At 47.2% G+C, this 16923-nt stretch overlaps 2 protein-coding genes across 2 annotated transcripts; both read right to left on the bottom strand.

Annotated features, from left to right (window-relative positions):
• Positions 1 to 536: 536 nt before the first annotated feature.
• On the bottom strand, positions 537 to 10268 carry LOC149343313 (uncharacterized). Its single transcript, XM_089545829.1, has 4 exons — positions 9788 to 10268; positions 6187 to 6347; positions 2339 to 2672; positions 537 to 995 (listed from the first exon to the last, which is right to left on the bottom strand). Exons 1-4 carry the CDS (start codon positions 9976 to 9978, stop codon positions 611 to 613), a joined length of 1071 nt encoding a protein of 356 aa, XP_089401955.1. The 5' UTR covers positions 9979 to 10268; the 3' UTR covers positions 537 to 610.
• Positions 10269 to 13572: 3304 nt separating this feature from the next.
• On the bottom strand, positions 13573 to 16415 carry LOC149343312 (uncharacterized). Its single transcript, XM_089542360.1, has 3 exons — positions 16248 to 16415; positions 15119 to 15516; positions 13573 to 14131 (listed from the first exon to the last, which is right to left on the bottom strand). The coding sequence occupies exons 1-3, from the start codon at positions 16413 to 16415 to the stop codon at positions 13645 to 13647; spliced, it is 1053 nt and encodes a 350-aa protein (XP_089398486.1). The 3' UTR covers positions 13573 to 13644.
• Between the last annotated feature and the right edge of the window lie 508 nt (positions 16416 to 16923).

Here is a 16923-nt window from a genome sequence, read left to right as displayed (position 1 = left end):
TAGAAGCCAAATTGCCTGAAGCAAAATAATTGCTCGTTCAGTTTTTTGAGGTAGTCGTCACAGACCATTCTCATCACATGTGTGCACGTCCACAATTAGTCGGGAAGCAAAAGAGGGTAGTACTAAAGAGCAGGACGCCCCAATGGTTAACTCCATAATTGCTCCAGAGAGAATACCTTAAGACAAATACTGTTCATGCTCGAAGCAGCTGCAAGCTATGCGCAACGCCACTAAATTTAGATGCGACAGGGCTACAAGGAAGACTGAGATGCTCTCGCTTTTGTAACCCCGCCCAAAAGCAAAGTGGCACAATTTGTCTGCAATGCCGCTGCGAAAGAGGGGTTTGTGAACATTCCGAATCATTCTTCGGTTGGGATTATAACAAAACTTGCAGCCTTCTCCAATTATAGCAATGCGGATCGCAAACCACGTAATGTGCGGTGCGCAAGTCTTGGCATAAGGTGCTCTCCTCAAGACTGAGCAGAGTTGAACAGATGTGGACAGCGCTGTCAATACGTATGCGCACGTCAGACCCGTAGAGCATCCTTGAATTTATTTTTTCCCCTCTGACGTGTGCAAATTCAGTGCAGCGCTGGCCTTCCTGGCGGCTCTACATGGAGTAAATCCTGCTGTAGTCGAACTTGAGCTCGGAGTCGCTGAAACGGCAGACAGAGCGCTTGATGATGTTCCAGCCCAGCGAGCGCACCACGAAGGACTCTTCTTCGGTGGGCCATAGCGGGCCGACCAGTACTACGCCCACGTCGTTCGCCGTGGGGCAGCCACCAACGAAATGATTGATCAACAGGCGTGCCACGTCGGGCGAGTCGGCGGCCAGCATGTAGAAGTACCAGGAGCCGTCGGTCATGAGCTGCACTACACTGTATCCGGCTACAGAGCCGTCCTCTCTCACGGCCACCTCTGTCGTCGTGCCTTCCTCGTTGATGAAGGCCTGCAGCAGCTGCGACCGGTCAACTGTCATCACGTCGGCATCGTACCTGCGTCCGCAATGTGCGGGTTAGGTTAAGGAGGGGCAACAGCTGGAGCATCGCGTTTGGCAAAGTGATAAGATGTTTTGGCGGACTAGTTAATTTTGTAGAATCATGTCGAGAGGACGTCAGACACTAGGTCCCTGAACCAGTTGTGGTTGCTCTCCCGTCCGTGCCATCCAGCGCGCAGACGTACATGTCTGTACTTCGGCAGAACAGCGGGTACAACCATTCCAGTGGCAACTAAACGAGAGGAGGCACGCGAAGGATTATGACACGTGGCACAGCTTAAAAACTAATTTTTCATGCTATAGTCAGTGCTGTGTTTCGGCTCTTGGTCCTTTTGTATGTCTTGTCTCGCGCTCTACGCGTCGCGACGCGTGACAAGAAATTTCACTCGCTTCCAGCCAATAAAATCGAAGTGATCGTTAATTAACATCGACTCTGTTTGCTGTGTTGTCATTATTATAGCAGGGGTTGTAATATTTATTGGCTGGGCGTAATGATAGAGAACTTAAAGGTATGAGCGGCTGTGCGAACAGGATGATAAAGTGGAATGGCAGCAAGGAATACAGATGGGACTGCCTTGATTACACATTCTGCTGGCTCATGAATAAAATTGCCCATAATCTGTTATTCGCGTACACAGTGAGAAGAACGCAGTGGACCGAGCATGTCTCTACTGCCTGTTTAATTCAATTACTAAACTATGAATTGCACTATATATCAGCCCGGGGTAAATATTTCTCTTTTATTCGCATTCTGCATTGTCTAGTCATTTAAATGATACACCCGGCACCGCTTGTCATTCTAAGAGGCCTTATTTAGTTTCAGATCTACTGCAGTTCTCAATGAAGTGTTTCTTTTGAGCGCTCTGATCTAAAATCAAATGTTTTCTTTGCATTCAGTTGATAATGATTGCTTGATCATTTTTCTCCTAACCAATAACATATACCTTAACTCATATTTTATCAAGAGCTCGAAAGACATATCCCATAGCGTGACTGCCATGTCACTGCGCTGCACCATTCTCAATGTATCGAAGTTTTTTACTTTATGCATAACATTGCGTGTCTTGTGACAAATCTCAATGAGTTGCGCTCCAACAGCGGTGATTACCTTCACTGGATGCTCCAATATAGCGCCCGGTATGCAATTCAATTACGAAACATTGCACAGAAATCAAACTTTAAAGAGAAAATACGCAAGAACTTGATTGGCGGGTTCTTCAAGCGTAAAGGAATAAGCCTAACAAAGAACTACTTCACACTAAGTGGATAGCTTGCGGACCTCCAAATAAAGAAAACAGCCCGGACCCACCCTGTGAAATTTTGGCCAAAAAGTTCGCTTACTTCCGAAGCCTGTCCCAAACGGCTTCTTCAAACGGCTTGACGTCCACTCCGGACACGTCCCCGACGGCAAGCTTGGCTGTATCCACTTTGACGGGCTCGTTGCGTCCCAGCAGCACGTGGGAGCGGCACATGAACAGGTTCATGCGGTTGAAGAGCGGCTCGAGCGAGAGGATGCAGCGCATGAACTTGTTCTTCTTGCCGGCTTTCTCGAGACCCGCCATGAGGAGCTCCGTGCCGATGTGCCTGTTGCGCAGCTCCTCCCTAACCACCAGCAGGCCCAGGAACACCACGTCCGTACTGTACGCCACCATCGAGATGGTACCGTACACCTGGCCTGGGTGGGTGGCCCGACGAGCGATGATTTTGGTGGCGCTCACTTTGGCGCGCTTTTGGCCTCGTGCTCTTTCTGAACACTATCGCTGCTGGTGGATAAGCGGTATTTAGCAATAGGTCAAACGACAATCACCGCTGCATTGACTAATGGCTCATATCTCTCGGAAGTACGCCAAGTGATCGGAATTATACCCGTCTGGCACAGCCAAGCAGGATCGCATAGTTTGCAGCCGCTTCGAGAGAACACCTTTAGCCCTATTCATTGCCAGTTCATGTAAGCATAACTGATGGGAACCTTTCAGACACAAATGAATTTGTTTTCTATACGAAAATAAAGCGAGCGAGGAGAGTTTAACAGCAAAGAGTGGTCACGTCCAAGTAGAGAAGCATCGATTTTAGGAGGAAGCCGATAATCACATATCTTGCCTCACCTGAATGTGGTCCTCAAGCGAAGAACTCTCGTCATTACAATCTGTGTCCATTCGACTGAAGGCCTTAACTTCTTTTTTGTGAGTGTGGCTGCGTTTTTACTGTTCTATTCTGAAACCATGAGGACCGTGGGAACTGTCTGGATGCGTTGTTTTAACTTCCGATGAGCTAAATTATGAATACATAGCAGACCTGGAACCTGAATGATGAATACTTTCATCCGAAAGCACCAGAATTGCATGTAGAGTTGGAAGAGTCTAAATAGCGATAATATAAGTAAAAAAATTGGAGGGTACATAAAGCTTCGCTTTAAGGGTATGACGCGGTAGCTTAATGAGTTAATTCCCATATATGCATAATTTGTCATTCTCTACTTAACATTCGTAGCTCCCTGGGGGCCCTCATACCATTCCTGGCGCAGTGGTGCAGCAGTTAAGAGATACGCCACTGCTTTACGATGGCAGGCGCTGGCACCACTGGAGCTAGTGCAACCGAGGTTGCTCCAGCAGAGCAAAATCTAACGACCAAACATTAATTTAAAAGCCACTTGCCACGCAGCGCACTTTGCTCACATTCCGGATGACAGGTTGTGATGACGTCACAAGGTTACGGGACCTGGGGGGCACACCAGCCTTCTTGTTTCTTTCTCTGGAGATATTACCTGAATTTGGCACTCACGACCAACGAAGCTGGCGGTGACGACGGATTTTCTATGACACGAGCTCCTTAATACTATCACGCTAATAGGCTTTATATTGTGGGCTCATTACCGCAGCGTAGAGGAAGTGGATGTGCCAGGCAGGGTAGGCAGCATAAAATGCTCAGGTGTCAGAACAAGCCTGAATTTGAAAATCGGAGGGGACACTTAAGCTCCGCCTTAAGGGTGTGACGCGGTAGCGTAATGAATGAATCTTCATATATCCAGAATGTTGTTCTATACTTTACATTCACAGATCCCCCAGAGTCCTCGCACCCCTCCTGGTGCTGTGGCGCAGCGGTTAAGCGATGCGCCACCGCTCTGCAATGGAAGGTGCTCCCAGCGGTGGGCCTTGTGCGGGCATGGTTGATCTTCCTAAGAGACCAATCATTAACTACCACCTGCCATGATGGGCAGTTTGCTAATTATCAGGTGGGCAGGTTGTGATGATGCTGCAAGGCATCAAGCCACGAATCAAGCCACTTTCCCTTTTAATAGCTATGAAACTGAAGCGAAAGTGCTGCGATTCCTAATGCAGAGCAAAGAAATGGTTACAGAGTTAGTTTTACGAAGCTGCGAAGAAAAGGGGTTCCTAGGTTGCTCTCTTGGGACCACCTGCCAGAGGCATGCCCGTGATTTTTCGCTCACAACGCCAACAATGCCGACTCTGGATTTTTCGGACCTTTAACGCTGCCGCGTTAAAATCCTTTAGCGTTTTCACAGCCGCCATAGTCTCTACAGTGAAAGTAATCAAATCCCAGCCAGGACTGGCGTCAGGCAGAGAGTCACGATCTCTCCACTGTTATAGTGTTATAGTGTTGTAGATAAAAATTAATGGGGAATATAATAGTATGCTGATGAAATTGCCCTTTTAAGTAACCCGGGAGACTAATTCCAGAGCATGACCGAACACAAAAAGAGGCAAAGTAGAATGGTTGGATTTCTAGATTAACATGAAAAATGGGGTCATGCTCAACAGCCTCGGAAGAGAACCGCAGTTTTCGATCGACAGCGAAGCATTGGAATTGGCAAGGTAATACAGCTACTTGGCCCACGCATACAGTGAATACTCGACACTAGAAGAGTAAGAACTGGGCGCAGTGCATTTTCTAAGTACTCTTACAACACGAATAGCAGCTTGCCAATATCTCTGAATAGGAAAGTATATCCAGTTGTATGTTGTAAGAACTAACTCATAGAATGGAAACTTGGACGCTAACGAAAAGTTTTGAACTTCAACTGAAGACAGCGCTGCGAGCTATGGAAAGGAAAAATAGAGGTGTGTCGCTAAGGGACAGGAAGGGACAAAACGTTTTTCTGGGCAAGTTGGAAGTAATTCATTGTGCGGACCAGCGCAAAACAGACGAGGACCAAGGAAAGAGAAGACGACAGAGCCCATGTCGTCTTCTCTTTCATTGGTCCTCGTCCGTTTTGCGCTGGTCCACACTATGAATTACAGGAAGAGAGCAGAATGTGTCAGTGTAAAGATGCGTTTTAATGTTAACAGCTCAAACTAAGAAGAATAAATGAGGGTGGATCTGAATGCAACCCGAAGACAAGGTAACCAATGGCCCCTCTGTGCAATGTAATGGCCCGAATTCTAAGAAAGGAAAGCGTAGAAGGCAGTAAGGTGGGCGGGTGAGATCTTAAGTCTGGGGGATAATCTGGCCGCAGCTAGCGGTTCATTGCATACATATGGGAGAGGTTTTGCCTTGTAGCGGCTGTATTTAAGCTGGTGGTGGTAACGGTGATGATGATTTTATGCAATGATTGAAGCACAAAATGTCCTTCGCAAGTTCTGTTGCTTGATTAATGCTACTGACGTTTGGTTACTTCAGCACACAACTGATAAGGATTCCCACAGCCGCAATTGTCGTGTTTGGTGACCAAGCGACTCAAGGCCGCTCCAGCAGTCCTTGCCTCTTTCGCGCATACAAGCCGGCCGCTTCCAAGAAACTAGCACGGATCGGCCGCATCCACAAAGACTCGCAGGCGTCTCCACAGACGACAACTAACCCCTACAGCCCCGCCGATTGACGCATTCCCCATTCGCTTTGACCAGGCACCATACCGTGACCGTCTGCACCCCCACAGCACCGGAAGTGCTTTCTTTTACACTCTACCTCTCTCTATCTCCCCCTCTACCGCAATAAACCTTTTCTAATCTACACCTAGAAGCAGTGTTGAGAGGTTCCTCGCATGTGGGGTTCCCACGCCCGAACTAACACAAACCTTCAACAGCAATGTAATGGGCTCTATGTGCTGAAAATATCTGGTCAAATTTACAGACTTGCTGAGCGCCGCAGCCTCAATGCTGCGCAGTGATGCCCGAAGACTTTCACTCGGCGTTGCTGAGGAAACACGTTTGGGTGCAATTCGAAACGCTTACCGTCGTCAGTGACAGCGACCAGGAAGCTGTCCGGCTGCATCTTCCATGACGTGTGGATGGTGTTCTTCGAGAAGACGTAATTAGTCTGGAGGCGAATCTTGTAGGCCTCTTCCAGCTCCTCGGGCCGCATCGCCCGGATCACGTAGGGCCGCTGGAGCCTGCTTCAGAGAATTGCCGACAACTGATCGACACTTGACGGTTGCAGCTAGTGGCAAGTGAGAGCTAAACAATCGCGGTGTTTGTAGAGCGGCCGAAATTGGAATAATTTTCTAATTCCAGATTAACTTCTATATGCACGCGCTTGTACAGTGCATTGCGCAGTTGATAAGCTTGTCAAAGCAGAATAAGCTTACCGGTTCTCATTTGAGAGCAAAAATGAAGGTCTCTTAGGCAGGATTGTTTTACTTTTCGTCCATTTCATTTTCCATCTTCTTTCTTGGTTCAGACATCGTTATGTCTTATTTTCTCGCCGGAATCAGCTAGCTACCATGGTGCTGATAATATAAAATCGAAATAAAATAACTGTCAATGCAAAAAGCCTTAAAAATAGGAATTATAATTGCGTTGTAGCCAGAAAAACATCTACGTCAAAGTTTCTATCATGAAGAACCCCAAATAAAGCTATCGCATTAAAGTTGTGTGCGCCTTCCCACTTTAACCTCATTATGGGGCAGGATCATTTAACGATCCATTGCTCTCTTCATATTTTTATCCGTTTGTTGGTTGATCACGCCTGGTACGTCAGGGTAATCAATATCAAATGCAGGGCTGCTCAGTGGCAAATAGACAAAAGAACGGGTTAGGAAAAGAATAGATCTAAAAATAATCCTCACAAAATAAAGTCTTTGGTAGTTTTAAATTGAAGAATTAGACATTCGGGTAGGAAGGTTAATTAATGGCTAAGATGCGCACAGGCGAGCGCCTGCGGTCCAATGATCAAAGTCGGCATAATTTCACGCTTCCTGCATTCGAGTAACAAAAGAGGGAAGCGCTGGAACAAATAAAAAAAAATAGTCTTCATTCCATAGTGCAGGCTTAGATACTTAATTTCGCACTCGGTGCCAATAATAATTAAATTAAATCAGCCCTGCGTGCGTCTGGAAGGCTTTTGTATTCTCTGAAAAGGCATCGCGTGAAATGACAGAAGCTGCTCACCCAGAACACGTGCTTGCGACATTTACGCCAGGAAAGTTGTTCACATAAAACGGCATACGTCGTAAAATGCGCGTGGAGTTTTTTTTTTCTGGTTGCCCGAAAGGACAAGGAACTCAATGCACACTACGGCTGTGGCTAATAGTAGAGACTTTTTTCTTCGGCTCGAATAAGACTCAAGCCACTTTTCCTTTAAATAGCACTGGAGCCGATGCGAAACTGCTGTAATTCCTAATGGAGGACGAAGAAAAGGTTACAAAATTACCTCCCTACCTTCCCTTACGGCGTGGTTCAGGTGTCCGCCGATATATGTGAGACAGATACTGCGCCACTTCCTTTCTTCAAAAACCAATTTACCAATTTACCAAGCTGCGGAGAAAACGGGTGTACAAAAAAGTCCGAAACAAACATGCGCTTCGCGATCAAGTAAAAAAGAAACCAAATATAGGAGCAATCATTTCCTTTTTGCTGAGACAGTGAGCTTCGTTTCAGTTAAGATCACGCTTTATTAACGTAAATGTGTCGCCACTGCGGAACATCTCATTACAAATGTTCTTTTCTTTTTTGAAAACCATCAAATTCTTGTAACCGTCATTCTTGTTGTTGCTGATATGGTTGCCACGAAAAGGGAGAAGAAAACGCGAGAAAAAAATTACGGTGGTACCTAATTATCATTATGTAATGACAGTGCGTTAGCAATAGGTCTTCTCATTGCTTTTAATTGCTTTTCTTGTATTTCTTATTTTCTCTTCACTTTTTATTACCTATTTTGGCATGTATTTTTTGCTGATTAAAGGTTCTTAGCTCAACTTCGCTGGGAATACTGCAGAGCAACGTTGCTGAGTCACTTATAGTCATTTTCATCTTCGCTGGATCATACCTGGTCATATCGAGTTATTATCAGTTTTAGTACTTTTTTTTTTCCTTGGGGGGGGGGGGGGGTGGCTTTCTGTGAGGGCCACCTTCCGGCTGTCCCTCCTTTCCCCTGCAAGTTGAGAGAGGGATTTTTTCTCTCTCCGCTTTGCAACCTGCCAACCGTGGCTGGTGCCAGGCGGCTCTTCCGTGTACCAAGAGTGGCAGGTGGCAGGCAACGAGTGTACACAACACTACGCCGCGGGAAGCCGGATACTTCTTCGCGGTGGGGCTCCTAATGCTAAAGCATTAAAACAGCGCACCAGAGCTCCCTCACAGATTAGTGAAAAGCTGCTGCTCACAGTGTGGCCCGCTCCCGAAATGCATACAGCAGAGTTTCTTTGCAGGCATATCTTCTTTTAAGTGCGAGCTTACTTCAGGCGATGAGCGCTCTCTAAGTTTTCCCTTCCAGGCTGCAAAAGTTTAATTTAGACACAGAATCAAAACAACCTGCTTTGGCATGAATGTTCAGAATGCCATTTTTTCCATCTGTGTGCTACTCCTCGATAGTTTCCACGAGCGGTGATTCTCTTCCTCCGTCGGTACGCCAGTTTCTTGATGCCGTTGTGTCATATTGAGGGCGGCTTTCCCGTCCAACCATTGTTACTGCCCGGACCGGATGCCGTCGGACTTCTGGTTGTTTTTCAAAGACGAAGAAACATTCTAAGTGTACGCGCATTGCATCCGACGAGGAAGTAACCGAAGCAGTACGCCGCTAATTTCAACAGCTCATTATTCTACGACGACATGCGAAAACTCGCGTGATAGCATGAATTGGGGCATCAAGTAATTTTGATCAAGAAGGCAAAAAAAAAAAGGCAGCAAACATTTAAAGCTCATTCCCGGAAAGGGCTAAACGGGCCAGTGCAGGGATTACAAAGAAATACGAAAAATATAATGGAAGCCTCCAAGATTTTCTTAGCTATTTGTCGTCGAGACACGTGTACTTACAAGAATGATAGAGAGAAATAATGCCATTGACAACTAGTTGGCTTAAAAGCTCTATTATGAGCCCGTTTTTCTCAGCGTGAAGACAGTGCAGGAGATAATTTGTTAAGTCTAGCTCCGAATTTCACGATCGAACCGCTCTTAAGATTGTTTATTTCCTTGATCTCTTACGTAACTGAAGTAACTAGGCTATTCTCTCGTTAAGAGTCAAGTTTTTTAACTTGACCACAGGTTCAAGCCACGTCGGCTAAAGACGTAGCAAATGTTTCTATGCACAGCATAGGTATACTATAACTGAAAAACACATTGAGCGCCGCGGCTCAGCGCTGAAAGTTTATTACAATTAGTGAATCTGATCTTTGTAAAATTGCCGGTAAACCAATGACACAGGATCAGAGCTAAGAGATGTCGGCCTGACGAAAAGGTCGACCGGCAGCAATAGAACTGTTTGTGTGCCAAGCCGTTCATTGTAATTGAGGCGTTCTAGACGGGGAGCTCTGCCATAGGAAGACGCACCGACAAGCAGCAGTAGCAGCGGCTGTATCCTACACGCGATTAACGAAGCCAATCAAACTGGGCGGCCACTCACTTCTCCTCGGACTCTTCCTGCGCCGCCGGCTGTTCGACCCTTGCTGCGGTGAGCTGCCCGATGGACGGCTGAGAGCCGGTGCCCCTCATTATGAAGGTCCGCTTGGCGGTCACATTGTCCGAGGACTCCTTGTCCTTCACTCCGCGATAGCAGCAGTCGAACATATTTGCAGGCTCCTGGAACTGGCTCATTCGGACAGGACAGACGGGAAGAGCGTCGCGCTTCCTTAGCGCCCAGCAGCAGGAGTCTACGCCGCAGCCACAGATCTGCGAAGCTGTCCGGTGGCCGGGAGTGGGAAGACGACGTGCCGAATCGGATCGCTCAGGATATCGCGAGCGCAAGGATGCAGTAGCTACGGACAGCGGCCATCGGTGGAAAGAGCCAGCGCCGTTCGGACGATTTTGAAGGGGACTCGAGAAATAGCCGGTTAGGGCGCCGTGTCGGGCACGGATAAGCTCGTGCGACACCCGCGATCTTCTTCTTCTTCTTCATCATCCTCTTTATAATGACACACACCCACATGGGGGGATTGGCCAAGGTGTAGTGACGTAAACAAGGAAATTTCTGTACGATTACGACAAAATATAGGAGGCAAGCGGGAAGGCAGCAATACTTTTTTCTTTTCGTCCTTATGTTTCTTCCTTGTCTTCTTCCGGTGTTATTTAAAGCATACCACTAGCGAGTCACCGGAAGAGAAACCGAGCTCAAAGCATTAAGCTCTCCCAAATTATATAAAAAATTATAGAGATGAGCAAGGGAGACAAACCTAGAAACAGCGTATCAAAGGAAACGACCTCACAGGCCTTGTTGGGACTTTAAACTATACCAAAGCGCCACCTGGCAAGGTTCTTTATCTCCCTCTTTGTCTTGAATGATCAGATGCGTTTAAGCTAATTTAGCGCTCTCCTTAGCTTATCTTCTTATCTTCCCACCGAGTGCTTCAGAGGGTATAGCCGCGATATCATCATCACTACCACCATCCGCCATAATCCAGCTAGAAGGAGTTGGATTCAGCATTGGTTTGAAAACAGAGTTTCTTTCCCGCACTCACAGCTTCAAGAAGGTCGGTCTTGATCGCGCAACCGAAATAACAGAGACCTAACAGAAAGAACAACAGAGATCTAGAATTCTTCTGCTTTCCTGTCGTATGAAGGCTTCACAGTTCCATGCGGCAGCTTTCAAGTTTTCAGTGACGTTCCACGTGACCGATGTGAGCAAAGGAAACTTTCCACGGTCCACGCTAAGGCAAAAATACCTCCACATTAAAATAATAAACGGACGGAACAGTGACGGAACAGGAGGGATAGTTACTGCCGTTAGTCATATTGATGACTTCACGCGTCATAAAGTGTTTTAATACCGATAATATGAAGAAAAGGTCGTCCATGCTGGACATGACTGTGACCTCCTGCTCCCACGGATGTTGCATCCCGCATGCGTTTCATCTTTTTTTATTTCTGGCCACGTAAATGTATACGTGAATAGCAATCTATGCCTCCCGATTTTTGGCCGATCTCCCAGTGTGGGTATGTGCCATCTATTTTTGGCTAACAACAACTACTACTACACCACACATGCGAAGGGCATGAGGTGAAGCACCGACGGAAAGACGACACTGTATGACGGTGATGATGACGCACAGAGTGAAATTCTAAACTACTTAAGAGTCCGGAGAATATCCACAGCGTTCACATTCTGAAAGACAGTTTTCGCTGCAACCGTGTTCAGAAAATTAAGCAGCTGCTCCCGAGAGTGAATTATTTCTGTGAACAAGGGCTTAAGTTGAACATTTCAGGGATGATCTTGGCCGTACTCTGGCTGCCCCGGCTGAGCTTCAGAGTAACACCGGACACTGGCGAATGAGATCATGAGGTGGAATGCACTCCTCCTATGTTGCCTACGCGTACAAGCAGGTGATACCTATATTTATGGATTCTCACATCTGAAATTACAGCAAAAATAACGCCTGACTGGAAGCTGCAGGGTACCCTCTTCGAAAGCGAAAGTGTCTCTTCGACGTCGCACTGGATTTCCTATACCTGTCTGTTAGTTGCATGGCTCGTGCAAATTTTTCTCGAGATCTGTTTGTTGTTAAGCGCTCTGGAATGAATTGCTTTTATTCCCAAAATTATTTTCCAGGGTTGCCCCCACAGTGAAGACGTCTTCTCCCTTCTGCATGCTGCACTAACATGGTCATCCATCACCGAAAGTCATGGATCTGATTCCATCTGTAGCGCTTTCGCCTTTTCGTTCAGTATCTTGAAGCTTATCTTCCTGTAGATAACATATCTCGTTTTAACATTTAAAAATTTGCTAGCGCTTTTTTTGGGATTTCAAAAAACGATTTTTTTTAGTTTGATCGCATGTTCGAAAAATTTTAATAGAAAAATGACCTTTTTTTTTAGTGCACAAAAGAAAGAACCTTGTTTTACTCTGGCTTTGGCGAAAATCCTCCGAAACCAACTTTTGACACAGAAGCCTATAACCACTTTGTCCGTGACTGCGCCTACTCTCACTAGTGTGCCACACGCTGGCTTTGCGCAATCTCGCTTGTAATTTCTTGAGAATGGTGTACTTGTGATCCCGTTATTAATCTCTCCAATAGCCCTGTACCAAATTAGCTGCGGTATTTTTGTGGTTTTCCGGCAGTCAGGTATTAAACGATGAAACAGCTGTATTTTTTGTGTAATCCAACCTAAGTCTCATGCCAATTCTTAACACCACGTGGACACATAATTTGTGTGGTATGATTGGTTCGGACTTCATAAATTTCAGGTGAAAAACTGCGCTCTGCAATGCCATCCCTGCACTTTGCACCTGAGTCACAGTTCATTTGGTATACGTAACAATTCCTTAGAAAAGCTTATACAATTGAACAGCGTTACATCTGAAATATATGCTATACGACAGAGCGCAGCGATGTAGACGAGATCTGTGCTTGTATACAGTCTCACAGGGATCTGTGCTTGTATATCAAGCTGGATTTTCTGAGCTGAAAGTGCCATGTCGATGGTAGGATATTAAAGAATTAACACAGTTTAGAAAGGGAGTTTTTCAACCCGAACCACATTGTGTGATGAAGCAGGTAATAGATAGCAATCTCCAGTGTCGTGAACAGTGCAGTATTTTGTGTCATACTGAGAAGTTCTAAATGTTCTATGTTTTTAAAGCAGAGGTGAAGCGCTGGGGCATTTTCTTTGAATTTATAAAATTTTATTTCGACGGTACACGACACACCTGCGACAATCTAACCACATGCGAAAAGGGCATCAGCGAACTGGCCGCCGAAGTATGCAGAACGCGAAGGCGCCACGCAGAAACACCGAAACGAACAACACAAATTTCCTAACTTCCTGAAACTACCTGTTCTTCAGTTATAGACAAATACGCTTCCATTCAAGCACAGATCATAGATCTGAAAAGGTAAAAGCAAGAAAATAGCATGCTACATCAAAGCAGCTGCGCAGGTGCACGCTTACACGACTCAACAGTCCAGAAAGCTGCACCTGTAATTATACGCTAAAAATAAATGCACATGCGCGCCTACCATTTGCTTTCCGCACTGTTAATCATGTTCAACCACATGTGTGTAAAAAAAAAAAAGACTGTGAATGAACAACCGACTCAAAACCTAGTTGTCTATAAGGCGGCAAAACGAGCGCTTACCGATACCACACACATTCGAGCTTTGCTGCATTTAACCGTGATTCGAGAGTGAGGAGAGGCCTGAGCCATTGCGCCTAAATATGTTTGCTTGATAATAACCCTAATCGCTATGAAAAAAACTTCATATCTTCATTGAAAGCCCTATTATCTCGCTAATGTATGCGTTTAAAAATTGTAAACACAGACGCACACTACACTCTCTCTCTCTCCTCTCTCTCCCTCACACACACACGCATGCAGCGCACGCATGGGCACGCAGACGGCCATGCATACAAAAGCATCGGCACTATGACGGCGAATAGGAGTACTGTGTACAGTGCAAACACACGGTTATAATCAATAGCAGGCTCCCGCAGCGTAAAGGACATGAGCATGGTGGAGACGTATCGCAGTCCCAGGGGCTCGTAGAAGAAGGCGGGGTGCCCCTCTTTCTCCGCTCGTGGACTGACGGCGGGAAAACGCTTCCCGGTGGCCGCCATGCAGATTCCAGCTGAAGACGCCACGGGAAAGTCGGCGATCAGGCTTCGGAGCACTACTTGTGCACGGGGTAGATCGTTCGCCAGGAGGTGGCGGACGAGCGCGCAGCCGCCCACGTCTCGCTCGATGGTGCCCACGCCGCACAGGACGTTGCCTTCGAAGGCCACCTTGAACCCGACGCCCGGCTGCTTGGACATGGCACTGGGCGCGAGGTCGTGGTCATATTGCCGAGTGTAAATGTTAGGATTCCTACAAAGTGCCTTTTCTGTACTGTCATAGTGGCGCCCGAGAGATATTCAAGCGCAGTTGCAGAATCAAGAGATTTCGCTCCTAAATCCTGTAGTGCGGCGCTTCGGGCACGTGTGGAAGTCCTAAATTTTGGAGTCTTAGCAAGAGTTTCCCTCACCTTCGAGAGATTAGGAATGCTGGCGATGGTTAACGGGCCTCACAACATGAGCCAGAAGCAAACCGCTCAGGCTTTTGACAAAAGCTGAACCACGACAGCGTCGCAGATTGAGCATCAACTCTTGTCGCGCATTAAAACATTTAAGGTCCATATCATCATCGAACAAATTTGAGGGACACCTAAGCTCCGCCTTTAAGGGTGTGAAGTGACAGCGTTAACTGGTTCCGTCAGCGGTTACTCCTGCCGATGCAGACGTGAACACTGTTTCATGTTTCACAATCACTATATGAAAGGGCACGCGACATACGTAAAAACACCGCTTTAACCAAACCGTACGAACGGGTCTGCGTGGTCTGGTAGCAGCGTGTCTGACTTGCAACCCAGTGGTCAGGGACTCGATTTTCGACTAATTAACCCCAATTTTCACTTCAGCGCAATTCATCTACTTTATATACTTACATGTCATAATGACGCCTGAGCCGTGTTGAGACCTTCTAATCATCAGCTCTGTAATATTTGAATAACTTTTCAATACCGCCGCTCCACAGATGACGTAACCACCTTATCGATTGATCAGGAGATTTCGCTCACGCCGCCGACGACAAAAGCACCGTAAATTTCGCTCATGCCGCCGACGATGCCAGATTTTCGACGAAATAGGAGCTTTAAGCTGTCGCGTATAAGAGCAATGACCCTTTGTGTCACGCAAAGAGACTGTGCACATCTACCTGCTCGCAAAATGCATCACGAGAGGTTAGAGCTGGTACGCTTAGGTGACCTACCGTAGGTACTCGCGCATGGGCATCTTGAGGATTTCCGTAGCGTACGAGCCAACGCGGTCAGCATCCGCGTGGATGTTGTAGTTTCTCACGCGGACGCCCTCGACTTTCTCGGGCAGGGCGTCTATGCAGGGCAGCGCCGGCCCCACCTTGTGGAAAAGCCAGCGGCCAACACGCGGGAAGAGCTCGGTGCGCTGCAGCTCTCGCACGGTGGCGCCGTCGCTGCGAAGCACCACGTTCCTGTCGCCGGCCCTCCGCAGGCCAGCTCGCAGGAGCTGCTCTGCCAAAGGGGAGTCGCGCAGCTCGGGCAGGACGCACCAGAAGCCGACGGTCGCCACGCTGTCGGAGAGTATGGCGATGGAGCAGCCGCCGTACAACTGACCTGCGACCACACAATGGGACTGTGAAAGTTCCTCTTGTTAGGCATGGCCCAAGCAGCACAGATAATTGGCCCAATATTGGGAACGTATTGGCAAATGCTGGTCATACAAAGGAACAGAGCGAAACCAGCCATTTGCAATATTGGGCAGATTACCTGTGGTACTTGGGGAGGAGAGAGGGGGGGGGGGGGGGGAGGTGAACCACGGTCACTGACCAAGTCTGAAGAAGTAACTTACGTTTCAGAACCGCATACGGGTTCCTTGTTCCTGTTCCTTATTTGTATGAGGTTCCGAAACATCAATTACTTCTTCAGACTTGGTCAGTGATCGTGATTCATTCCCTACAAAGAGACCCTTTGGACCTTATTCTCTACATATAAGTGTCGTTCTCTATGTAGCGATCATTTCAAAAGAATGGCAAGTTCCGAATCAAAATGTAACAAAATCCTAGAATCAAAATGACCTTATTGTAGTTCAACCAAAGCTACGACAATTAAAAAAGAACTTGTGCGCTTGAAAACTCGTCCAAATCTCACTGACATGCATTAGAAGCGGCTAGGGATTGTGTAAGAGCTGGCCTCAACCAGCTTTGACAACTCTCGTCGAGGCGAAGTGAAGGCTCTCAACTCGATGTGGCCATTCAAGAAAGACCTTGTTCTTGACTGAACTGCAGTTCAAATCGGAGGGATGGAAATGAATTTTCTCCCAGAAGGTCACCTATTTGCAAAATCCAACATCTGTTCTAATCTTACGTCACCTCCGTCCGAGACCGCAGCCAAGAAGCCATCCGGGTCGAGAGACTGCAGCATCTGCGGAGAGGCCTCGCCACACAGCTGACGCAGCGATCTCTTCATGTGCAGCAGTTCCGGGATGTCCTCGCGTCGCACGGGCCTTATGCGGGCTCGGGAGCGGCCTTCCATCTCCTCAATGGCTTCTACTGTGCAGTGTTCGAAACCGAAACAAACAAGCTCAGGAACTGCTGAAACGTTTTGTGCAGAAAGGTGAGCTAGCTGACCGCTGCAGCGTACTGACATGCTGTCAGAACGTAAAAAAAAAAAAAACGCATGACACCGAAAGGGACGTTGGCTGCACGGCACAACAGCTTGGTCCTGCATATGCTGTCTGCGTTCCTTGTTCCCTTCTCCTTGATGTGCTCGCAGCATATGAATGAGGGTCCTTTCTGTGTACTGACTTGCACGCACAATGTAAGTACTTCTACTAGCCCGGCCACTCGGGAGGCTGCTTTAACATGCCCTTCCGAAAACAAATACAGAAACACAGCACAAGGCAATAGCGAAAGACGCACTACAATAAGTGGTAATCTACTCACAGGCCTTGGTGATATTAGGCGACGTGAAGGAGCCTACGTTCAGGACAATGATCGAGGCCAGCTAGGCGAAATCATTGCTCGCTGGAAGGTAACTTAGC

Source organism: Amblyomma mixtum, chromosome 5 (genome assembly GCF_055824585.1).
Source record: "Amblyomma mixtum isolate Tamu chromosome 5, ASM5582458v1, whole genome shotgun sequence".
NCBI lineage: Eukaryota > Metazoa > Arthropoda > Arachnida > Ixodida > Ixodidae > Amblyomma > Amblyomma mixtum.
Note: the sequence above shows the minus strand (reverse complement) of the source record. Positions and strands in the feature narration are given on the sequence as shown.

Excerpts from the sequence above, each read along its gene's own strand:
- LOC149343313 (XM_089545829.1), bottom strand. The coding sequence starts at position 9,978 with ATGAGCCAGTTCCAGGAGCCTGCAAATATGTTCGACTGCTGCTATCGC. Across the intron at positions 6,348-9,787 it reads CAGGAAGAGTCCGAGGAGAA|CAGGCTCCAGCGGCCCTACG; the intron begins GTGAGTGGCCGC and ends AATTCTCTGAAG. Across the intron at positions 996-2,338 it reads GTTTGGGACAGGCTTCGGAA|GTACGATGCCGACGTGATGA; the intron begins GTAAGCGAACTT and ends TTGCGGACGCAG.
- LOC149343312 (XM_089542360.1), bottom strand. The coding sequence starts at position 16,415 with ATGGAAGGCCGCTCCCGAGCCCGCATAAGGCCCGTGCGACGCGAGGAC. Across the intron at positions 15,517-16,247 it reads CGGTCTCGGACGGAGGTGAC|TCCCATTGTGTGGTCGCAGG; the intron begins GTAAGATTAGAA and ends GAACTTTCACAG. Across the intron at positions 14,132-15,118 it reads CCCATGCGCGAGTACCTACG|TGCCATGTCCAAGCAGCCGG; the intron begins GTAGGTCACCTA and ends CCTCGCGCCCAG.